Source organism: Mixophyes fleayi, chromosome 4 (genome assembly GCF_038048845.1).
Source record: "Mixophyes fleayi isolate aMixFle1 chromosome 4, aMixFle1.hap1, whole genome shotgun sequence".
NCBI lineage: Eukaryota > Metazoa > Chordata > Amphibia > Anura > Limnodynastidae > Mixophyes > Mixophyes fleayi.
Window position 1 is genome coordinate 319,852,043 of NC_134405.1, and position 19,767 is coordinate 319,871,809.

At 39.7% G+C, this 19,767-nt stretch overlaps 1 protein-coding gene across 2 annotated transcripts in view; it reads left to right on the forward strand.

The window, feature by feature from the left end:
- POLR3B (RNA polymerase III subunit B) overlaps positions 1-18,877 on the forward strand; it is a 94,590-nt gene extending 75,713 nt beyond the window's left edge. For both annotated transcript variants that reach the window (XM_075210182.1, XM_075210181.1), the window contains exons 24-28: positions 11,261-11,364; positions 13,707-13,873; positions 14,533-14,646; positions 16,258-16,431; positions 18,433-18,877. In XM_075210182.1, coding sequence (XP_075066283.1) covers positions 11,261-11,364; positions 13,707-13,873; positions 14,533-14,646; positions 16,258-16,431; positions 18,433-18,562 — 689 coding nt within the window. In that variant the 3' untranslated portion in view covers positions 18,563-18,877. The remainder of the gene's footprint in view (positions 1-11,260; positions 11,365-13,706; positions 13,874-14,532; positions 14,647-16,257; positions 16,432-18,432) is intronic.
- Positions 18,878-19,767: the final 890 nt, after the last annotated feature.

Sequence of the window (19,767 nt, forward strand, 5' to 3'; positions counted from 1 at the left end):
GGCTAACCGTCCTGTGCCGGAGAGACTTACAGCCCATTCTACCAGATCGGTAGGGGCTTCGTGGGCAGCAAGGAATGGAGCTTCTGCAGACCAGCTTTGCAGGGCAGCCACCTGGTCCTCTGTCCACACCTTTACAAAATTTTATCAGTTTAATGTCTTTGCATCAGCTGATGCAGATTTCGCTCGTAGTGTTTTACAAGCGGGATTTTCAGAGTAGTCCCACCCTTAGGGGGCTGCTTTAGAACGTCCCCATGGTAAGCAGTGTCCCCCAGACGGATGAAAGAGAAAAGAGGATTTATGTACTTACGTTAAATCCGTTTCTCTGATTCCGTCTGGGGGACACTGCGATCCCTCCCTTCTGTTTTTCTTCTGTGTGCTCTTGTTTGACTGCCCTTTTTTATCCTGGGGCTTTTTAAAACTAACTGGACAGGAAGAGGCAGGGGGATTGTAGAGGGGAGGGGTCTGCCAGCAGTACTAAAGTTTAACTAGTTAGGTGCCAACTCCCAAGCTCCCCTCCACAACCCATGGTAAGCAGTGTCCCCCAGACGGAATCAGAGAAACGGATTTAACGTAAGTACATAAATCCTCTTTTATAGAATGCAATTTAAAAAAAAAACTTTGTTCCCTCCCACTCCACCTTTGCAAGACTTTGCATTTGTGCAAACGGTATGTTTTACCTCTGTGCACTGTTGGTATATCAGACAGCACACCCCAAACATGGCAATAAATGATGATGATGATGGGATCATCATTGGTTTACTTTGAGATAGGTAGGTGTTGGTCCTCTCCCCTTCACCAAGTCCACCTATTGGTTATACCATGGTTCTTTGTCCCTCTGCTTGTGGTGAAGGATGGTAATTTTAAAAGGCAGTGGTCACTGAGCTTCAGGTTTGCACACGTGTAATTCATTTCAATACATTTAGTATTGATTTCCTAGACACACTGGATTGTAAGATACTTTTACCAGCAAAACCAGGTTTGTCATTGTTCAGTATGAATCATGTAGGCATAAAAGTGTATTATGATGGTTGAGGTGGATCGTGGTGTAAGTTCAAATGAAACTAGTACTGAAATTCCATGGGGTCAAAGAATGACAGAGACAGATCTAAAAAACTGGGTGTGAAGAGTTATATACACACAATAGTCTGCTTCCAATTTCCCACTTATTATTTTTAGTTTTTTATTTAATTTAAATTTTTATCAAATAAATTCAATAATTGATACAGCTTTTGTTTTTAACAAATTATGTAACTCCACTTGGATTAAAGCAGTGCTGGTGTTATACATTTAAAAGTAGTTTCCTTTGTAAACAACCACTGTATTAAATCCTCTACGCTTTCAAAATAGTACTTTGTGGGGCTTTATTGTCTGGGTCTGACATCATTTATCATATTTAACTGGGTCCCAGCACTTACATATAGCCAGGACCTCTGTCGATCACTCTTACACTGTTTGGCTCTTCCCATAGCAGAACAGATCCAACTCAACGGATCAAATTAGAGATGCTGCATTGGCTCTCTCTTACATTAGGTAGATTTGAACAGTATAGATGGTGATTGGCCGAGCTGTGTGCAAGTGCCGGGACCGTTCTAAGTAAAGCGAATAATGGGGTACTCAGGGGAAAAGACCACTACCAAAGTACGATTATAGGGAAGTGAGCGGACTTGGTACAATTCATATTTTTTAGTGGGGGGAAACACCTTTAAGGTACCTTTCCGCCTTCTAATTATTAGTTGGAACAATTTTGGCTTTACATTGGCTTAATACAATGTTGTATAGGATCTATTACTCAGAATGGTGATATCTTCTGACCCCGGCCACAGTGACACTGGAAAAGATCTGGCTGTTTGTTTCAAGAGGCGAGTTACTATATCCAATTTGGTTACTTACATGTGTGGCCAAACTGGACTCTGATTCTTTTGCTTAATGTTCACACTAAGGGCTAGATTTACTAAGCTGCGGATTTGAAAAAGTGGGGATGCTGCCTATAGCAACCAATCAGATTCTAGCTTTCATTTAATTAGTACCTTCTACAAAATGACAGGTAGAATCTGATTGGTTGCTATAGGCAACATCCCCACTTTTTCAAACCCGCAGCTTAGTAAATCTAGCCCTAAGTGACATTACAATACCGTATGTATTACAGATGATAAATTTCATGTAATTTGTAACAACACAAAGAAAATATAATCTAAAAAGACACAGTGCTGACATTCCTGTATTGCTGTCCTCATTAAATTGTTTAACACCTTCAGTGCCAATGACGAGTGAGACTTGTCTTTGGCACACAGGGGGTTCAAAGACGTTTAAATTTTTACTTGCCTGTTCCCCACAGCCATTTACAGTTGGTGGTTGATGTGGGCCGTGACTTAAAGATGACATCCCCTCAATTGAAAGAGGGACTGGCCTCTTTCATTTGAGGTGCCAAATTAATATTTAATGTCTGGTCCACATCTCCAACATCCTGTCTTCTATAAACTAAGGGGTATCCTCATTTGATGCGGTATGTTGTGGTTTTCAAAATGTAATGCCTTCCTGGGCCTTGCTGTTCCTACACATTTTATGCATTTCATTCACGACAGTGCAAACTAGCAAAAAAAAATATTTTGCTTTATTGTTTTCAATTGCAGATGTTTTTATGAAAAACTGTGTAGAATTTTACTGATTTGGAAAGGTGGATTCATGCCAAAGGTGTGTGGGAAAAAAAATGACATGTAACTGTAAGGCTGGGTTACACACTATAGAAAATTTCTCCTGATGCGTTATAGTTAACTATTTTACCAATGACTGAAAAAGAAAAACGTCCTGATCAGCATGCCGATTCATGTGTACACACTATATACACTTTACACGATTTACTTTCAGAGCTGTGCACTTAATCTAACATAACCATCACCTGAAAAGATTGTGACTCTGTAAACTCCATAGAGATCTATGGACGCTGCCGGTCCTGAGTGCATACACACTGCAGAATTGTACCGACATCGTTGAACGAGATTTTTAGTCTGGTTTAAAAATCAAATCAAACGATACGATGAGCTTTGGAGCGATAATTGTTTATTGTTGCAGCGTACCCATCATCATCATCATTTATTTATATATAGCGCCACCGATTCCGCAGCGCTGTACAGAGAACTCATTCACATCAGTCCCTGCCCCATTTGGAGCTTACAGTCTAAATTCCCTAATACACACACACACACACACACACACACACACACACACACACACACACACACACACACACACACACACACACACACACACGGGTCAATTTAGATAGCAGCCAATTAACCTACCAGTATGTTTTTTGGAGTGTGGGAGGAAACCGGACACACACACACACTAGGGTCAATTTAGATAGCAGCCAATTAACCTACCAATATGTTTTTTGGAGTGTGGGAGGAAACCGGAGCACCCGGAGGAAACCCACGCAAACACAGGGAGAACAGACAAACTCCACACAGATAAGGCCATGGTAGGGAATCGAACTCATGACCCCAGCGCTGAGAGGCAGAAGTGCTAACCACTAGGCCACTGTGCTGCCACTAATGTTATATCGAACCGAATGGTTGTTTATCGTGTGATTGGCCTGATGATCGGCTGAAAACCCTGTAGTGTGTACTCGGCTTAAGAGTAGTGAAAGACTTGGAGGTATATATGCTAAACTGCGTGTTTGAAAAAGTGGAGATGTTGCCTATAGCAACAATCAGATTCTAGCTGTCATTTTGTAGAGTGCACTAAATAAATGACCGCTAGAATCTGATTGGTTGCTATAGGCAACATCTCCACTTTTTCAAACCCGCAGTTTAGTAAATCTAGCCCCTGGTGATTATTACAAACAAGCAGCAGTTATGGACTTTTTGTTTCTTATTTAGGATTTTTACAATATGCTTGATTTGGATTCCAAAATGGATTCAAAACGGCAGAAGTGGCAGTATAGCATACCACCCTATTATATATAAAGCCACTTGTTCCTGCAGGCCTTACCTTGAAAATAATCTGTACAGTAAAATAGAATGTTAACAGGAGAATAAATGTGTTATCCTAATTTATGTAATAATGCCCTTTCCTATATGTTTTACATATACTACTTTGTGACTTTGACATTACTAAAACATAAATCACTGAAATTTATTGAACATTTGGGAGTAAAATATTACTACAAAAAAAAATGAACTACAGTTCAGAAGTAGAGTACAGAACACTTTGTGTAACTGTTTTGGGGAGGATGTAATGTAAAAATAAGGGAATGGACCTATCTATATCTAAAAAATATTGAATGTTAACAATTACTTATTTAAGAACTATTTCCAGCCATGATGTGCTCCCACCTACCTCTCTCCACCCTCTAATACAGCTTGGCATTGCTGCTTAGTCCTCTGATCTGCAGGATCTTTGTTGGAGGTGCTAATCCGTTTTCACATGACAGACTGAGACATGCTCTTAAAGACCAGTCCTATATTGATTTCCTTACATCAAAGAAACAGCCCAATTCTATTTTCCTCCCGAGTTCTACCACTCAGAGGAAATATTGAGACTGGAAATCTTGGTGTTTAGGAAACAGATTCCTCATCAGGCATTCAGAATCTGTGTTGGTCTTTTTAGAAAGCTTACCAGCCATGCCCGTGTTGATTTAAATGCAGTCTCCCCCCTTCTTCCTCCTTGGAATAATACATTTCTTGTAAGCCCTGCTTGCTTTAAGCTAATTTGTGCTTTATTGTGTTCCAACTCGACTCTATTCCTTGTTTGTCATAATAAAATCTAATTACGAGCCAGGTATAGTTAGGTTGTTTCACAAAAAAAATACAATCACATTTAAAAGAAATATTAAATCTATATCAATACCAACATTCCAATTGAAAATATAAAAATAAATTTAGTGCTATATTATTCTAAATCGCTAACCTATAACATCTCCGATGCTGTGGAACTACAAGCCCCACCATGCTTCCTAGGATAACATTTTGGGTGCTGCAGGTTTCTGCAAAGAAAGAAAAATTAAATAAAATACAAATGAAAAACCTTAAACAAAAATGGACTGTGAATTAATTACATCTGAGACAAGGGGCTTGTGTCTCTCTCCCTGAAAACCCCTTCAGGGCAAGTGTCCCTTTTCCTCAATAGCTTGGAAAAGCAAACTACGTTGGCTAGGTCCTCATTATAAAGAAGATGTTCCTTCTGTAAATACATACCCATTACAAATGACAGAATAATTGGCAGGTCCCAACAAGAAGTAGGAGCTGTGAGGCTTCCTTTTAATTGTCTAGAGTTTTAGTTGGTGTTCGATCTATGAATTCCATATTAAATGCTCATTTCAAGGTAAGCAAATATTTAGCTCGGCCTGAGCCCACGGAGTTGACCTGCCGACCTCCCAGCACATTCTTCACACTCTCTCTCTCTCACTTTCCTGGGTTTATGGCACAGAATAAAATTACAGTTGTGTTTTCTGACACTTCTAAACTAAGCACACATTGTTATGCCAAAGGTTCTTTTTTTTTTTCCTTTTTTATTTTCGGTGTGTGTTTTGCAAAGTTCCTGTGGTTGCTTTATAATAGGGTAGGAGCATTGTGAGGTTTTCAATTAATCAGGGCTTTGTGCGCTTACCACTATGCAAATGTATTAGCCTCAGCCTTTTTAGAGGCTTCTGGGAAAGCTGTGTACTAACTGCATTGTCTCTCCTTGCCCTAAACCCATGTTTTAAGTAGAAAGCTAATAAAATCTCTAACTCTCTCTTGCTTAATGTCTCTCTTTATTATATATTTTTTCTACATTGGTTTAGAAATTTCTACATTATTTTTATTGAAGGCTTCTCTTTTTTTTATCAGTAGTTTTTTAATTGCTCCCCTTTTATGTACGACTTGTGTTATACAGCGATACAGACACTATTGACATCATATCATGACTAATAAAGTGTAACTTTAGTACTGCTTAACCAATTAGACTTTTTTTGGTTTTGCCATTTCTTAAAAAAATCTGGTTGATATAGGTGGATTTTTACTATTTATACACCCACGTTTGTATGTCAGTTATTAAAATAATTACATTTTTCTATATAGATCAATACTTTCATTATAAGAGGGACATAATCTGTCGATAACCTCTAAACTGTATGTGAAAGTGACTATTAATGCATTTTTAATTCCCATCTTTCTTTTCAGGTGATAAAATGTTAAAAAATTAGGTTATGAATAGTATAGTTTCCCATCTAACATTTTATTTTTACTATAAAATCATATAAAGTTTGAATTTCTTTTATTTTTTTTTATTTTTTTTGTTTAATGTAACCAGTTTACAAAAGTGTAGCGTCACCTGCAATATTAAATCTGAATTCAGAGGCCATGTATAGATAAGTGCTGATTGAAAATAAAAATAAAAAATCAATCACATTAATTACATTTGTGTGTGTTTTTCTACATTTTTCTAAAAAGAAAAAAAAAATAAGAGTAACAAATTTTATTTCAAATATTTTATAATTTTTTTTGTTTTGTTGTTTTTTTTTAATCCCATTTTAGCTACTGTTATTTATTGTACAATCAGCAAGTTTATCATTATTTATTAATTTTGAGTTTACATTTTGTGAGCGTCTCACTTGCTCGTAAATATTTTTTTGCTTTTTAGATGTTTTAAGGTCGGGTATTTAAAAGCTCTTAATTTTTATATTACCCTTCTAAGTATTCATTACTTTCAAACTATAACTTATTCTAAGCTCATTATACCCCCTTTGTGTAATCTTGTATTAAAATCTGTCAGCTATGACTGGTCTTACAGGCACAGTCAGCGGAGCAGAATAAGTTAATTATTTACTTGTGTCACTCGGCCTCTTGATCTAATGAAATGCACAGCTGTGTTAGATCTGCGGATGGGTGTGTAGATCCCATTGTTACACAAGTCAGCAGAGGGTAGGAGCCGCTATGATGGAGAGTCCCCACTTCTTTCTGCTGTTTTGCTTTTCTGTGTCGATTTCATGGTTCTTTTATCACTCACTTTCACACAAAACAAACAACACAGCGACTGTCTGCTATGGGAACCGCCTTGGCACATAAAAGGGGTTCTCAGGAGTTGGCGCATTCAATGTTACCTTGAGCTTAAGTTCTGGTTTGCAGTGTTGGTTTTAAACAAGGCTGTGCAAAGACTTCAGTATTCTACTGTAGAAAAGTGCGTAGTATTCAGAGTCTGATTTTCTCTTTCCTCTCTAATGGACGACGATAGAAAATGTTAGATTAGAAGACGGGCGTATGTTAAAGTGTAGACAGCGCTTCATGCCTTAAACGGTGCATTTTATCTGTTATTTAAAGCTTTTAATTAACTGGTTCCATAGGACAGTCTACAACATTATTTATCGGTTTAATTTTACTATATATGTTTTGCTCCTCTATGCGTAATAAATAGAACATCATAAATAACCAAGCAAATAGTGGTAAATTGGCCTCTGAAAACAAAGTTCCATTGGAATAAATATATTCTATTTAAATTGGCCTAACAAATCAAATAGAATGACAGTATCCACTTTTAAAAATCACTGTTTGTATTACAACGTATCTGTAGCCATGGGGAAGGGGGTATGTATCATCATCATCATCATCACCATTTATTTATATAGCGCCACTAATTCCGCAGCGCTGTACAGAGAACTCATTCACATCAGTCCCTGCCCCATTGGAGCTTACAGTCTAAATTCCCTTATATAGACACACACTCACACAAAGACAGACAGACAGACAGACAGCGAGGGAGAGACTAGGGTCAATTTAGATAGCAGCCAATTAACCTACAAGTATGTTTTTTGGAATGTAGGAGGAAACCGGAGCACCCGGAGGAAACCCACGCAAACACAGGGAGAACATACAAACTCCACACAGATTAGGCCATGGTTGGGAATCGAACTCATGACCCCAGTGCTGTGAGGCAGAAGTGCTAACCACTAGGCCACTGTGCTGCCACATGTATGTGTGTTTGTATATGGTGGGCCCTATAGTAAAATTCGGGGGAGGTCGCGGAGATGCAGGTCCAGTAAAATTCGGGGGAGGTCGCGGAGATGCAGGTCCACCCTCCTGAGGCCTCCTCTCTTCTGAGCCTGTGCAGTCACCACCCCCCAATAATGCACAGAAAGACATAGCTGGGTCCTCTGGGAGGTGTATCGCCATTTTTACAGGTACACTAATATTTCATACTTGCCAACTCTCCCTGAATGTCAGGGAGACTCCCTGAAATAGGGGTGATCTCCCTCACTCCCTGAAGTCTGTCATTCTCCCTGATGCTGAGCCAGTACAAGACGTGGTTGGCTTCGCTATCTGTGGCATGATGACACAGTTCAGAAATTGTGTCCTATGTCCATGTATTGATGCCTATGGAGGTGGCCATTTTCATGGATACCGAGATTTACTCAAAGGCTGACAGGTAAGACAACATGACTTCAGTAATGGAGACAGAAATGTAAAAGACACTTCAGTCTCTAGAGATGCATTAGTTGCTTTTCTTTAACGCATAGTTGCCTTCTGGGAGACTCCCGCATTTCTGGGAGGGCTCCCAGGAGAGCACGGCAACATCCCGGTTCTTGCCCCCGCAGTAGATAAGTTGCGAGGGTGGGGCTTAATGATGCAAATATTGTCATCTTGGCTCCGCTTCTTGCTGTAATTGGCCGAAATTATATAGGGGGCCTGGCCAAAATGATGCGATTCGTCAAGCCCCGCCTCCGCACGCCCACCTCCCCTGGGATCTCCCTGAAGCCAATGAGGAAAAGTTGGCAAGTATGCTTATCAATTGTAAGGATATGAATAGTGTATTTCTTTTATTTCTGAGCCAGAGTCATAGGGGGATGGAACTTTTGCTGCAGTTTTGATACCTTTTACCTTAAAGGCGTGGAAGGGGTGTTGTGTGTTTATGTATGATGATGTTTTGCTTTATGGTGTAAAAATAAATATATATATATATATATATATATATATATATATATATAAATTTATTTTTTATTTTATTTTTTTATCTGAAAATAGTTAAATGTCCTGACTTGTGGTTTCAACTTAGTACAATCATGTACTTGACAGACTACAAAATGTTTGAAGTCTGCTTTCTTGTTCATGACAAAGTTGTGTCACTAAATGGCCGTGACCTTGCTATAAAACTGCATTACTGCTCGTCTTGGCATCTAAGTACTCCCTCACTTTCAGGTCAAGGTAGAGCATATAATGTTGATTGTATTCTCAAATAAATGTAACAAACTATTGTAAATCTTGGCATTCATGTCTCTTAAAATTCTGCTTTTCAGACAATGACAAACCATGGAGTATATAACTTCTTTTCTCATGGTAATTGACACCATTATGTGATCAGACATATATGCAAATATAATTTTACTATAAAGTAACATGCTAATTACTACTTTTTTTTAATCTCTGTGAGTGGACGCCCGTTTGCGTAGCATAAATTGCATGAATTTGTTCACAAGAAATCCTGCCAGTACCTCCGCCTATGCAGAGTTATACGCATCCACACTTGCCCCTGCGTGCACCTGAAGAGGAGTGATGGGGGAGGGAAGGGGAGTTATAACGTAGGCCGTGTAGAGTAAGGGCAGTCTCCTGGAATTGCGATGCAGACCTCAACCAGATACAACTTTTACAGCCGTATTATTTGTACTTACTTATGGGCTGGCGCTAATACACATGATGATGATGCCCAGCACTAGCTAACTCACTTCTGATTGGATGATTGCAATGTCGCCTCTGAAGCTGATAGGTGCTCTCTTCTTTGCTTGTGCGTCTATTGTAGGATTTTGTGTATTTACAAAAACAAATCTTTACGACTTTCATGCATATACCAAGAGGTTATATCTGCTGTATTATATGAAGCTTAATAGCGAATGTGTGTTCCGGTATGAAAAGAAATGTTTTCTGAGTCTTATGCTTACGACCTCGTGTGGTGTATGTATGTGTGTAAAATGCGCTTGGTGCATACAGTACAGATGTAGAGCTGGGAGCACATTGAGATGCATGCGTCTCCACGTAGGGGATTAAATACACTATTTATGAGTGTGCATTTTTAGGTCAGAAATTATGCTCAAGTTGCATTTAATTCTGCGTCAGTCACTTTATGTTCAAGTTTTTGAATTTCCAAATGCAAAAATATATAAAATAAAATGGTTGGGAAATAGTAAGCTGCAGGAATATCTAAGCCAGTGGTTCCCAAACTGTGCGCCGTGGCTCCCTGGGGTGCCTTGGAGATCTCACAGGGGTGCCTTGGCCAGGGCTAGTGGTAAGCATGGCGGGGGACTACTTGGTAATTATTTTGGCTTAGGGGTGCCTTGAAAAACTTATGGAAACTCTAAGGGTGCCCTGAACTGAAAAAGCTTGGGATCCACTGATCTAAGCAATACAAGACACGCAATTGACAAAGGAATTTAGGGCACCCAGACATATATCATATACTTGTCTTGTTCTAGTAGCTGGTTCTGTTCTATGCATATTGTTATGATCGGAGAACATACTTTGCACTGTGTTGTCTTATGAAAAACACCAACATACAGTATTCAGAACCGTGAATCAAAACAAAGGCGCTGGTTCCAGAGGTTCTAGACTGATAAAAGGCAAATATTTACTCCTGCATCATCCTCACCAATTTCTCATTTCTCAAGTTTGTATGGAACTGTTATTAAGGGCAAGTCTGCCTTCAGCCTCTGCCTGGTTGTCCACCTTGTAGCCTATAGCAGATGGAACGTTAACTTCTGAGCTCGTGTTACAATCATTCCAATAAATTCTTCCAACAACACGGACCTCTGCTTTAGCTGAACTGCAATTTTTAAGAATGCCTTTGAATAGTTGATACGGTCCAGGCTATGGAGCTGTCCTACCATATAGTCTTCATTTAACCAAGGTTGTTAGATGGGCGAAAGACTGATGCCAAGGTGATAACATTTAGAATGATGTCTATGTTTAGTACATTATAGGAGACCTATTTAATGGCATGAAAAATGTTATTCTAAGAATGAGTTGACAGCTCCTCCTTTCATGTATTTTATAGGTACTGAGTTTTGTTGAGCGGACTGGTAAGAGATGCTGAGAGATGTAAATTCATTACACATTGAGTGTTGTGAGTTGCACTTTGTCAAAGAAAAACCTAATATTTGAAGATATCCTGAAGAAGCAGTTATAAATGTATATGTATGAGACTAAGTAATGGATACTTTTTTCAATGGTTTAAATGAATGAGAGCAAAGAAAGTATTCAGATAGTTTTAACCACAACTTGTATTCTTCCCTTTGCAGGTGTGTGTGGTCTAATCGTCCCACAAGAAGATATGCCCTTCTGTGATACTGGCATCTGCCCTGATATTATCATGAATCCTCACGGCTTTCCATCTCGTATGACGGTTGGTTACTTTTTACTTGTATTTACCAGGTTGATGTGTTTTGTTTTAATTTTGTCTTTTATTAAATGGCGTTCTCAGCCGTAGACTGTTGATAGACATGGACTAGTGATGGTTCTGCCAAATTCTATTCATTGATAGTTCTTTCGAGGTGAATGGATTATTTATAAACCAATTATTTAATAAATATCCAGAATATATACTGATATACACAGTGTCATGGGTCAGAGATGCCTATGTCTAGTTTCAATTAAAAGTATAAGATCATTTTAAAGTTAATGGTTTAAGAATCCGCCTGCTAGATTGTCAGGTCAAGGTATATACGATCCACTCAACTGTGTTGTTTTCTAGTTTGTCGAGTCTTTGTTGACCATAGTCCTGCAGTTGGCAAATGGGATGGTCTGATCCCAAAGATAGTAGGTGATTCTCCCACACTAGGTGTAGGTGATTCTCTCTACTTTTGCCAATCTCAGTAGACCACTAAACATGCCCTTTTGATGTTCTAGATGATGAAATTTGGACATGCCAGTAGCACATTTTTCTTTAGAAGTCCTATTATTACTGAGAAAATCTATTGTTCTGCACTTTCTCCATAATTGTTCACTATTGGAAGAATCTCCTAAATAATGCCCTCCCTTTTAGAAACTATTTATACAAATGGTAAATGTCCTGATAACTGATAATTCCACAAAGCAGTTACTCTTTCCAGCTGATTTGTTGTCAGTGAAGGTCTCATGTGGACACGTTAGTCCTTTGTCCCGTTAAAGCGTGTGTAGGTAGACGTAGCAAAGTGCCGTATAGGCCAGAATGGCACTTTCCTTTGTCTGTGTACTCATGGTTTTACGGTAGGACTAACGTGTTTAAATGAGGCTCTTATGCTTGAGTCCTTATTGATTTTAGGAGGCGCTGGATCAGTTTTGAACTCGGCACAATCAAAGATGTATCTAGATGACGCCTTTTAACGGTTGACTAGTTCTGTGTATATTCCAAGCTTAGGGCCCCTTCTGACCAGTTCTATTGGAGTTTGAAGAACAGAGCCTGAGTTATGAGCATTTGAAGCTCGTTTGAGGTTTTTCCTATATTTTAAAAGGGGGGAATCCTATTAATGGTGTTTTATATGAAAGTGAAACTAATAAACCTCCAGCTGGTTTTTAACGCTGGCTTTAGAGACCTTGAGATCACGGAGTGATTTAAATTCCCTGTTAGAAAGTTTAGTACTAATCCAGAGCAATTTCATTTGTCACGGTGTAAAAGATTGCGGTGGTCTCCTAACTGATAGCAATTATTATGAGATAACTGTCAAGAGTGTCTCTTAGTGCATTGCATGACTGACATAAGTACTTGTTACTGGGTCATCTCATATCAACGTTAGAACTTCGTACTGACATAGTTGCCCACTGTCCCTAATGTCTGCGGACCATTGTAGGTTTTAAAGATTTGTCATTGAAACGGTCTCTCTTTAAAAATTGACCCTATACTCAGTACATTTCCTCTAATTCTGTATATTGTATGCAAGTTATTATTTAATGTAGTGGAGTATTTAGAATGGAAAATAATTGCATTAAAGCAACATTTAACAAATTTATCTTTTATTGGGATTATAATGTGAAGGTAATGTTTTGGGAGTATTGGTTTTAGATCCCCTGGTTCACCTGGGTACTAGAACTTTCTGTATAACTATCCAGGGTATTGTATCTATAGAAATGTGCGAGAGGAACGTCCAGTGACTCAGGACGGGAAACAGGTGACGGATTTGATATGCCGTCTAGTAGCCGAGATTAGGATGATTTGGTTTAAGTTAACCTGTATAGAGACTGGGCTGCGAGGGTGAAGAGAGCGGGCGCTCTTTAGAGGTGTTTACACCTATTTGCATTCATTCTTCAGAACTTTGTTAGAATTGTAGCAGCAGCACAGAGTATGTTAGCTCAACCTCTTTCTACGTGCCCATGTATGGGTAACTGTGAAGTAGGGGGGGCTAGACCAACGGGTAACCATTGTTAAGCATCTGAGCATTCACTACTTGGACATAGTGGTTAGAACACTTCAGACATCACTGGGCCCTGTTACTTGGTTAGGAGATGACCACACACATGGCCAGTGGTAGACATCCTCCAAGCAGGATGGAACTCAGGCCTTTAATTACTGACACGTTAGTTGTGTGGACTGTGTGGCTTATTAAAACCAGGTAAGATATATATAGTGGTTCCAGTCAGTAGTTCAGACCACATTTACCAACATGTCTAATAATGATAATGACCAATCTCCTTGTTGTAAGTATAACAATCAAATGCGTCTTCCTGACATAAATTATTTCTAGCAGTTCCTCTACTTCTCTCTCTACACAGGTTGGGAAGTTGATAGAACTCTTGGCTGGAAAGGCTGGGGTCCTGGATGGCAGATTTCACTACGGAACAGCCTTTGGCGGCAGCAAAGTAAAGGACGTCTGTGAAGACCTCATTCGATACGGCTACAACTACTTAGGGAAAGATTATGTGACATCCGGGATCACTGGGTAAGAAACCTGCGACTGGAGAATGGTTATTTTCCCTCTGGCACCACAACGCTGTTACTTGTAGGACCTTGGACTCTGCAAACCTGCTTTAGTAGAAGTATATGCTTGAATCAAGTTGCATGGTGCAACCAAACCGGATTTTGCACTGCGCAATTCTGTAAATCACCACCTTCTATCGTTGCTGTGGGCAGAGCTGCGGAACTATTTACCTAGGATGAGATTACCAGGGGCAATGTGGGGTGTAACTAGGGGGATATAGTAGATGCAATGTACTGTATATTAGGTATTATATGTCCAAATGTTCTGGATGATAGAAATAGATATGTGTGTACTTAATGCTCAGGCATGACTAAATTTTGACTTATTCTTTTGTTAAATAAATAATGTAAAAGTAATAATCACATGACTAGAGTTACCAGATTTTAGGACTTGGTGAGGATTGGATGATTGAAGGATGATATACGCATAACAACCAGAAAATGTCCAATGTTGTGAATATTTTTCTACTTATAAACTACCCTACACCCCACAATTTGTCACAACTTAGCAGTGGAGTAAGAGCGGCTTTTCTCAGAATCTTCGTAATCTAATAGATGTGAATACACTGCACCCTCTTTTGTGTTTGGAAACGTGTGTAATGTTCATGTATTGTCTTCTAGTGAACCTCTGGAGGCCTACATTTACTTTGGACCTGTGTACTATCAGAAGCTGAAGCACATGGTGCTGGATAAGATGCACGCTCGAGCTCGAGGGCCCAGGGCTGTCCTCACTAGGTAATCTCACCTGTCCTCGGCTAAGATGCGGAGAGAGAGCAGTGGATAAAGGGGGGGGGGCTAAATCTATTCATAGTTAGTGTGCCAGTAAATATGTGTCTGCCCCTTACAAGTATATATGGGAAATCTTCTAGATTTCAGTTCTTTAAAATAATACAAATTGGATAGAATTAACACATTTTAACTACCCCATTGGCTAACAGGATTTTCCATCCTGTCCAATCAAATCCATTGTTAGCGGAGTTTTGTAGTTCAAGACTGTCATTTCGTTTTCCACTTTGGTTCGAACCAAACTATTCCTGATGAAGTTGGCGCATTCGTTGTCCACTTCAGACTGTACCGGAACCTTATAATGTAACTACCTCAATGTTGTATGTGGCTGAGATATTATTGCTGTACACAATCGGTGCATAGCTTCAGTTTCTAGTATAGACATGAGGATATACTGAGTATAAACCCTCGGGCATGTGATTGTACTCCACGTTGTGCCCTAATATCTGCATTGTGCACACCCTACAGCATTTGGTCCAGACATATTTCGAAAAGGCTGTTGTGGTTTTGGTAGTGGATGTCTTCCAAAGCCATTACCAGGGCTATGCTATAGCTTGTTATTCTGCTCAGCCCCAGCGTGACCTCTGGGCCATCCTGCTAAGAAACCTTCACCCTCTTTATAAGGAACGTTCAACTTGGAGTTATGTAGAACTATTTGCACTAATTTACATCATATGTCATTTAGCAGGCGGTCAGTACAGCGATTCTCAATTACACAGTTATCAACAATAATTCGAATGAGCCCATGAACCAAATCCTGTGAGGTTCACTCACCACCAGTTGTGAATAATGATGCTAGTTTTTTTGTTGTTGTTTTTTGTGCTGCAAAAACCACATTTAGAAATTTTATAGAAAATGTTTTTGCTTCAGCTTTTTTCCTGCTGGCAATAAACACTGAATGCAACTTTTCATAATCTACTGGTGTGATACCATCTAAAGCTGGGTACACACTACACTGTTTTCATCCAATAATCGGCTCAAACAGCCGACATACGACCGCTCGTTCAAAAGTCGGGTCAGTGTGTGCAGTGATACGATGGTCCAAAGTCTGCCCAAATGGACGATTGTCGCCTCATTTGGTTGGTCGTACCGTTTAATATTTTCGTTCCAATCTCGTTTCCGCTGTGTAGTGTGTATAAACTTCCCACCGATCCACAACAGTGAGTACGAAATTTGTCATTGCTCACGACAACATGGCTGTAAAAAGTCGCTAAAGGGACGTCCGCGCTTCCCTTTCTCCTCCTAAACAAGGCTAGTGTGTATGCAGTCCATGGGCCGAGCGATCGGAACATCGATCGCATGTAAAATCGCTCGGCAATAAAAGTTGATCGAAAATTCTGTAGTGTGTACCTAGCTTTAGCGAAACCCTTTCTATTCAATAGAAACACATCTTAAAACAATAAGAAAAGCAAACTAAAGCTTGTGCCACGTTACCGATCGTTTAATAGCCGCAGGGCATCTAGAGTAGCCCACGTGAGCAGTGACACAAATCACATTACTGAGGTGTTGCTGCAGACCATGGCCTGTCTGTAATCAGTCTTTTCTATCCTGTCCCACCAGACAGCCGACGGAAGGGCGATCACGTGACGGTGGGTTGCGTCTTGGAGAGATGGAGCGCGACTGTTTGATTGGTTATGGAGCCAGCATGTTGTTGCTGGAGAGATTGATGATTTCCAGTGATGCCTTTGAGGTAGATGTTTGCGGACAATGTGGATTACTTGGCTACTCCGGCTGGTAAGTTTTTGGAAGTGTTCATTATAATTTTGATTTAATTGTGTTTATGCGACATAGGAACTGTCCAGCAGGTGGTGAATGCGTAGGAGGAGGCGGGCGTCTAAAGGCTAAATTTGGAAAGTGCTCTGGCTCCCTCCTAGGCTCCTGTATACTTTACCATTTCCTTTACTCTTAGCCTGAGCACACATTCCATAACGCCATTGTATTGTCTATCACTATCCTCCCCTGAGCTTGTGCCTCCATTGTGTATATGATGAGGGTCCCGTCCCTTTTCTGGGTGGAGTGAAGCGCTGGTGGTATTTGTGTTCCCGGGGGTTACAACACAGCAATGTTGTGCTCTCTGCACTGAGCACATCCAGAGCACAGCTTAATGTCACACTCGAGGGCATTGAAAAGATTAAAATCTGCTGATGGCATAAAGACATGGCTGAAAAGCACAGGAGGAAAGTAAAGCAATGCATTTAGTTAAAGCTGCAAGAGGCTGTGGATAAACCAGTCATAAAGTCATCTAGAGAGGAGGAAACCCTATTATTAGTACGTACAGTATATACTGGCTGTCGGGGCAGTAGCTACAATTTGAAAATGTTTTTTTCCAAAACAAAATGCCTAGTAAAAATAAAATGGCCATTTTCCTTGATTAATGACATCCATTGAGTTATTTTGTTAGGTGTAACAACTTTATTGATGTGCCTACTGCAAACAATGTTAACACAAAATAAAATGATTGAAGAGTTTCGTTGTTCTATTTTGTAATCTTTGTTTTCATCCCATAAGTAGTATAAGCATTGAAGAGATTGTTCTCATAATTAGGACTACATTTAATGAAAATGTGAGGCTTGAAGGTACATTTGCCACTAACCTGTTATTGGGGACTACAAATCATGTTTACCCACCAGATTTTAGCTCTTAAAGTCCATCGGCCACCTACATACAGTGGAGGCAGCCATTTTGTGTGCTGAACCAATAATCATGATACAGCCTATGCATTGACTGTAAACCTCATGAATATTAGACATGAAGTCCCTCGGTGATGTCACACAGTGGATTTATAGGCTGTAATCTCTGGCCTAGGGTTCCAGTCCACAAAATGGCTGCCAAGTACAGCCTTTGCCTACACATGAAGCAAGCGTTTTATTGACTGGGCCATAATGCAGTTTACTAGTAGCTAGTGCCTCGACAACATTGGTCGTGACTGATGTCTCCTGTTCCTAGCAATGCGATGAGCTGTGTTTTTTCATGGATATTACGACCATTCGCAAAATGGCTGCCCCCATGGGGTGTAGTTTAGGCAGCAGAGGCTCTATAATTTTTACCTTTGCTGTTAAAATGATTTGTCTACTTAAAGGCAACTGCAGAGAAATTATAATCTGTGTAGAATAAATTATATCCGTACGCTCCGTTCTGCACAAGATCTGCGTCTCTCTTCCACTCTCATCACATCCTCCGATTCTCGGTTACAGGACTTTTTTCAGGCTGCACCCACTTTGTGGAATTCCCTCCCTCGCACAGTAAGACTTTCCTCTAGTCTTCAAACCTTCAAGCGTTCACTGAAAACCCACCTCTTCAGATAAGCTTATAATATTCTTCTACCACCATCTTAATCTCCCTAGGTTACCCTATTACCACCCTCTACACAGCTACCAGAAGACAACAACCCTCTGACCAACATTGCAACACACACAGCCCACTCAATACTTTTACCTTTGCGTTCTAGCTGGTCCATTGTGCAATATGATGTAGCACATGCCCTTGTGTTTCTAACTCCCATTGTCCCATAGATTATAAGCTTGCGAGCTTCTCTTACCTCTGTCTGTATGTATTACCCAGTATTGTCTTATTAATGTTTGTTCCCAATTGTAAAGCGCTACGGAATTTGCTGGCGCTATATAAATAAATGATGATGATGATACTCTTACTCTATATTTATAGAAACATGTTTTTTTTTTTTCTATTTTCTTAACTTAAGGAATACTTGGCCTAACTATTGTATGTATTGTATAGGTGCCATTACTGCAAGTCATCCTGCCATGTGTCTTCCCTGAGAATTCCCTACGCGTGCAAGCTGCTATTCCAAGAACTACAGTCCATGAATATCATACCCAGACTTAAGCTGTCCAGATACAACGAGTGAAGATTATCTCGTACACCTTCTTGGGCTTCTCGTTAAATAATAAAGAAAATGGAGAGAAGAGAGCATTGGAACAGAGACCGTGTGAACGAGCGGCAGATTTATTTATGAAGCTCTCGCTGTCCGTAGCGCTGGCAATATGCTACCGCTAGATTTCATTTACTTTCTTACACGTCCTAGTTGGGAGCCTTTGTAATATATCTGTAAAATAAAAATCTTTATAGAACATTTAAACGCCTTTGATATGAAGGAATTTGTTTTTCTTTTATTTATGTTTCATGTCCTGGCTGCCAACAATAAAATCTTCTGATTTTGACACATTTGTTTTGAATCATTGCTGTTGTTTAATTTGCCAAAAGGGCCACATAACCTACAATACAGATTGATCCACTGCTTTATAACAGTCTCTAATACGCAGATAAAAGTTCCCATTCTGCGATAAAGCATCAGTGTCATTGTAGGCTTGATTCATTAAGTATTGTAAATGCCGATACGTGCCGTATTTTGCACTAAATTGCACTGTTCGTGCCCAGAAAGCGAACTACACATCAGTGAGCGCAATTCATCTTTGAGCGCAGAGGACACTTCCGGCAGCCTAGGGTTTCATGTGCAGAACGAGGGAGGGGGGGATTGTAAGTATGTACGTAGGTAATGCACAGTAAGGACATGCCAAGCTGGAGTGCACACAGCAGCGTTCCAGTCAAGCTTTAGGAATTTCTATGGTTCTTGTGTTCTGTCGTATCACTTGCACCAACTACAGGTCTGGTGTAAGTACTGAGTGATAGTGATGATGGTTGGGTATGTACGCTAGAGCATGTGTTTGCACTCAAGTGCAACTGTAACAATGCAATTTTAGAACATGCTGATAAATGCACTTCTGGGGGGTAGGGGATTAATAACTATATTATTAACAGGTGACAATATTTGAATACTTTTATTTTTTCTGTTCTCCATTATATTACACATATGTATTGTACGTATGCAGCAGTGTGTTGTATAAGCAGCAAGTACCTAGATCTGTGTTCAACAAGAGATCTATTTTTAGATCCGCTTGTAGTTTAATACGGACGTGCAAATGTCCGATGTAAGTGTGATTTTAAAAAATATATATATATATGTTCCTTTTGCGTGCCTTAATGAATCAGACACTGTATGTGTTATATTGTAATTAGTGACTTAACATTTTTATCATTTCTTCCCCCCTATAT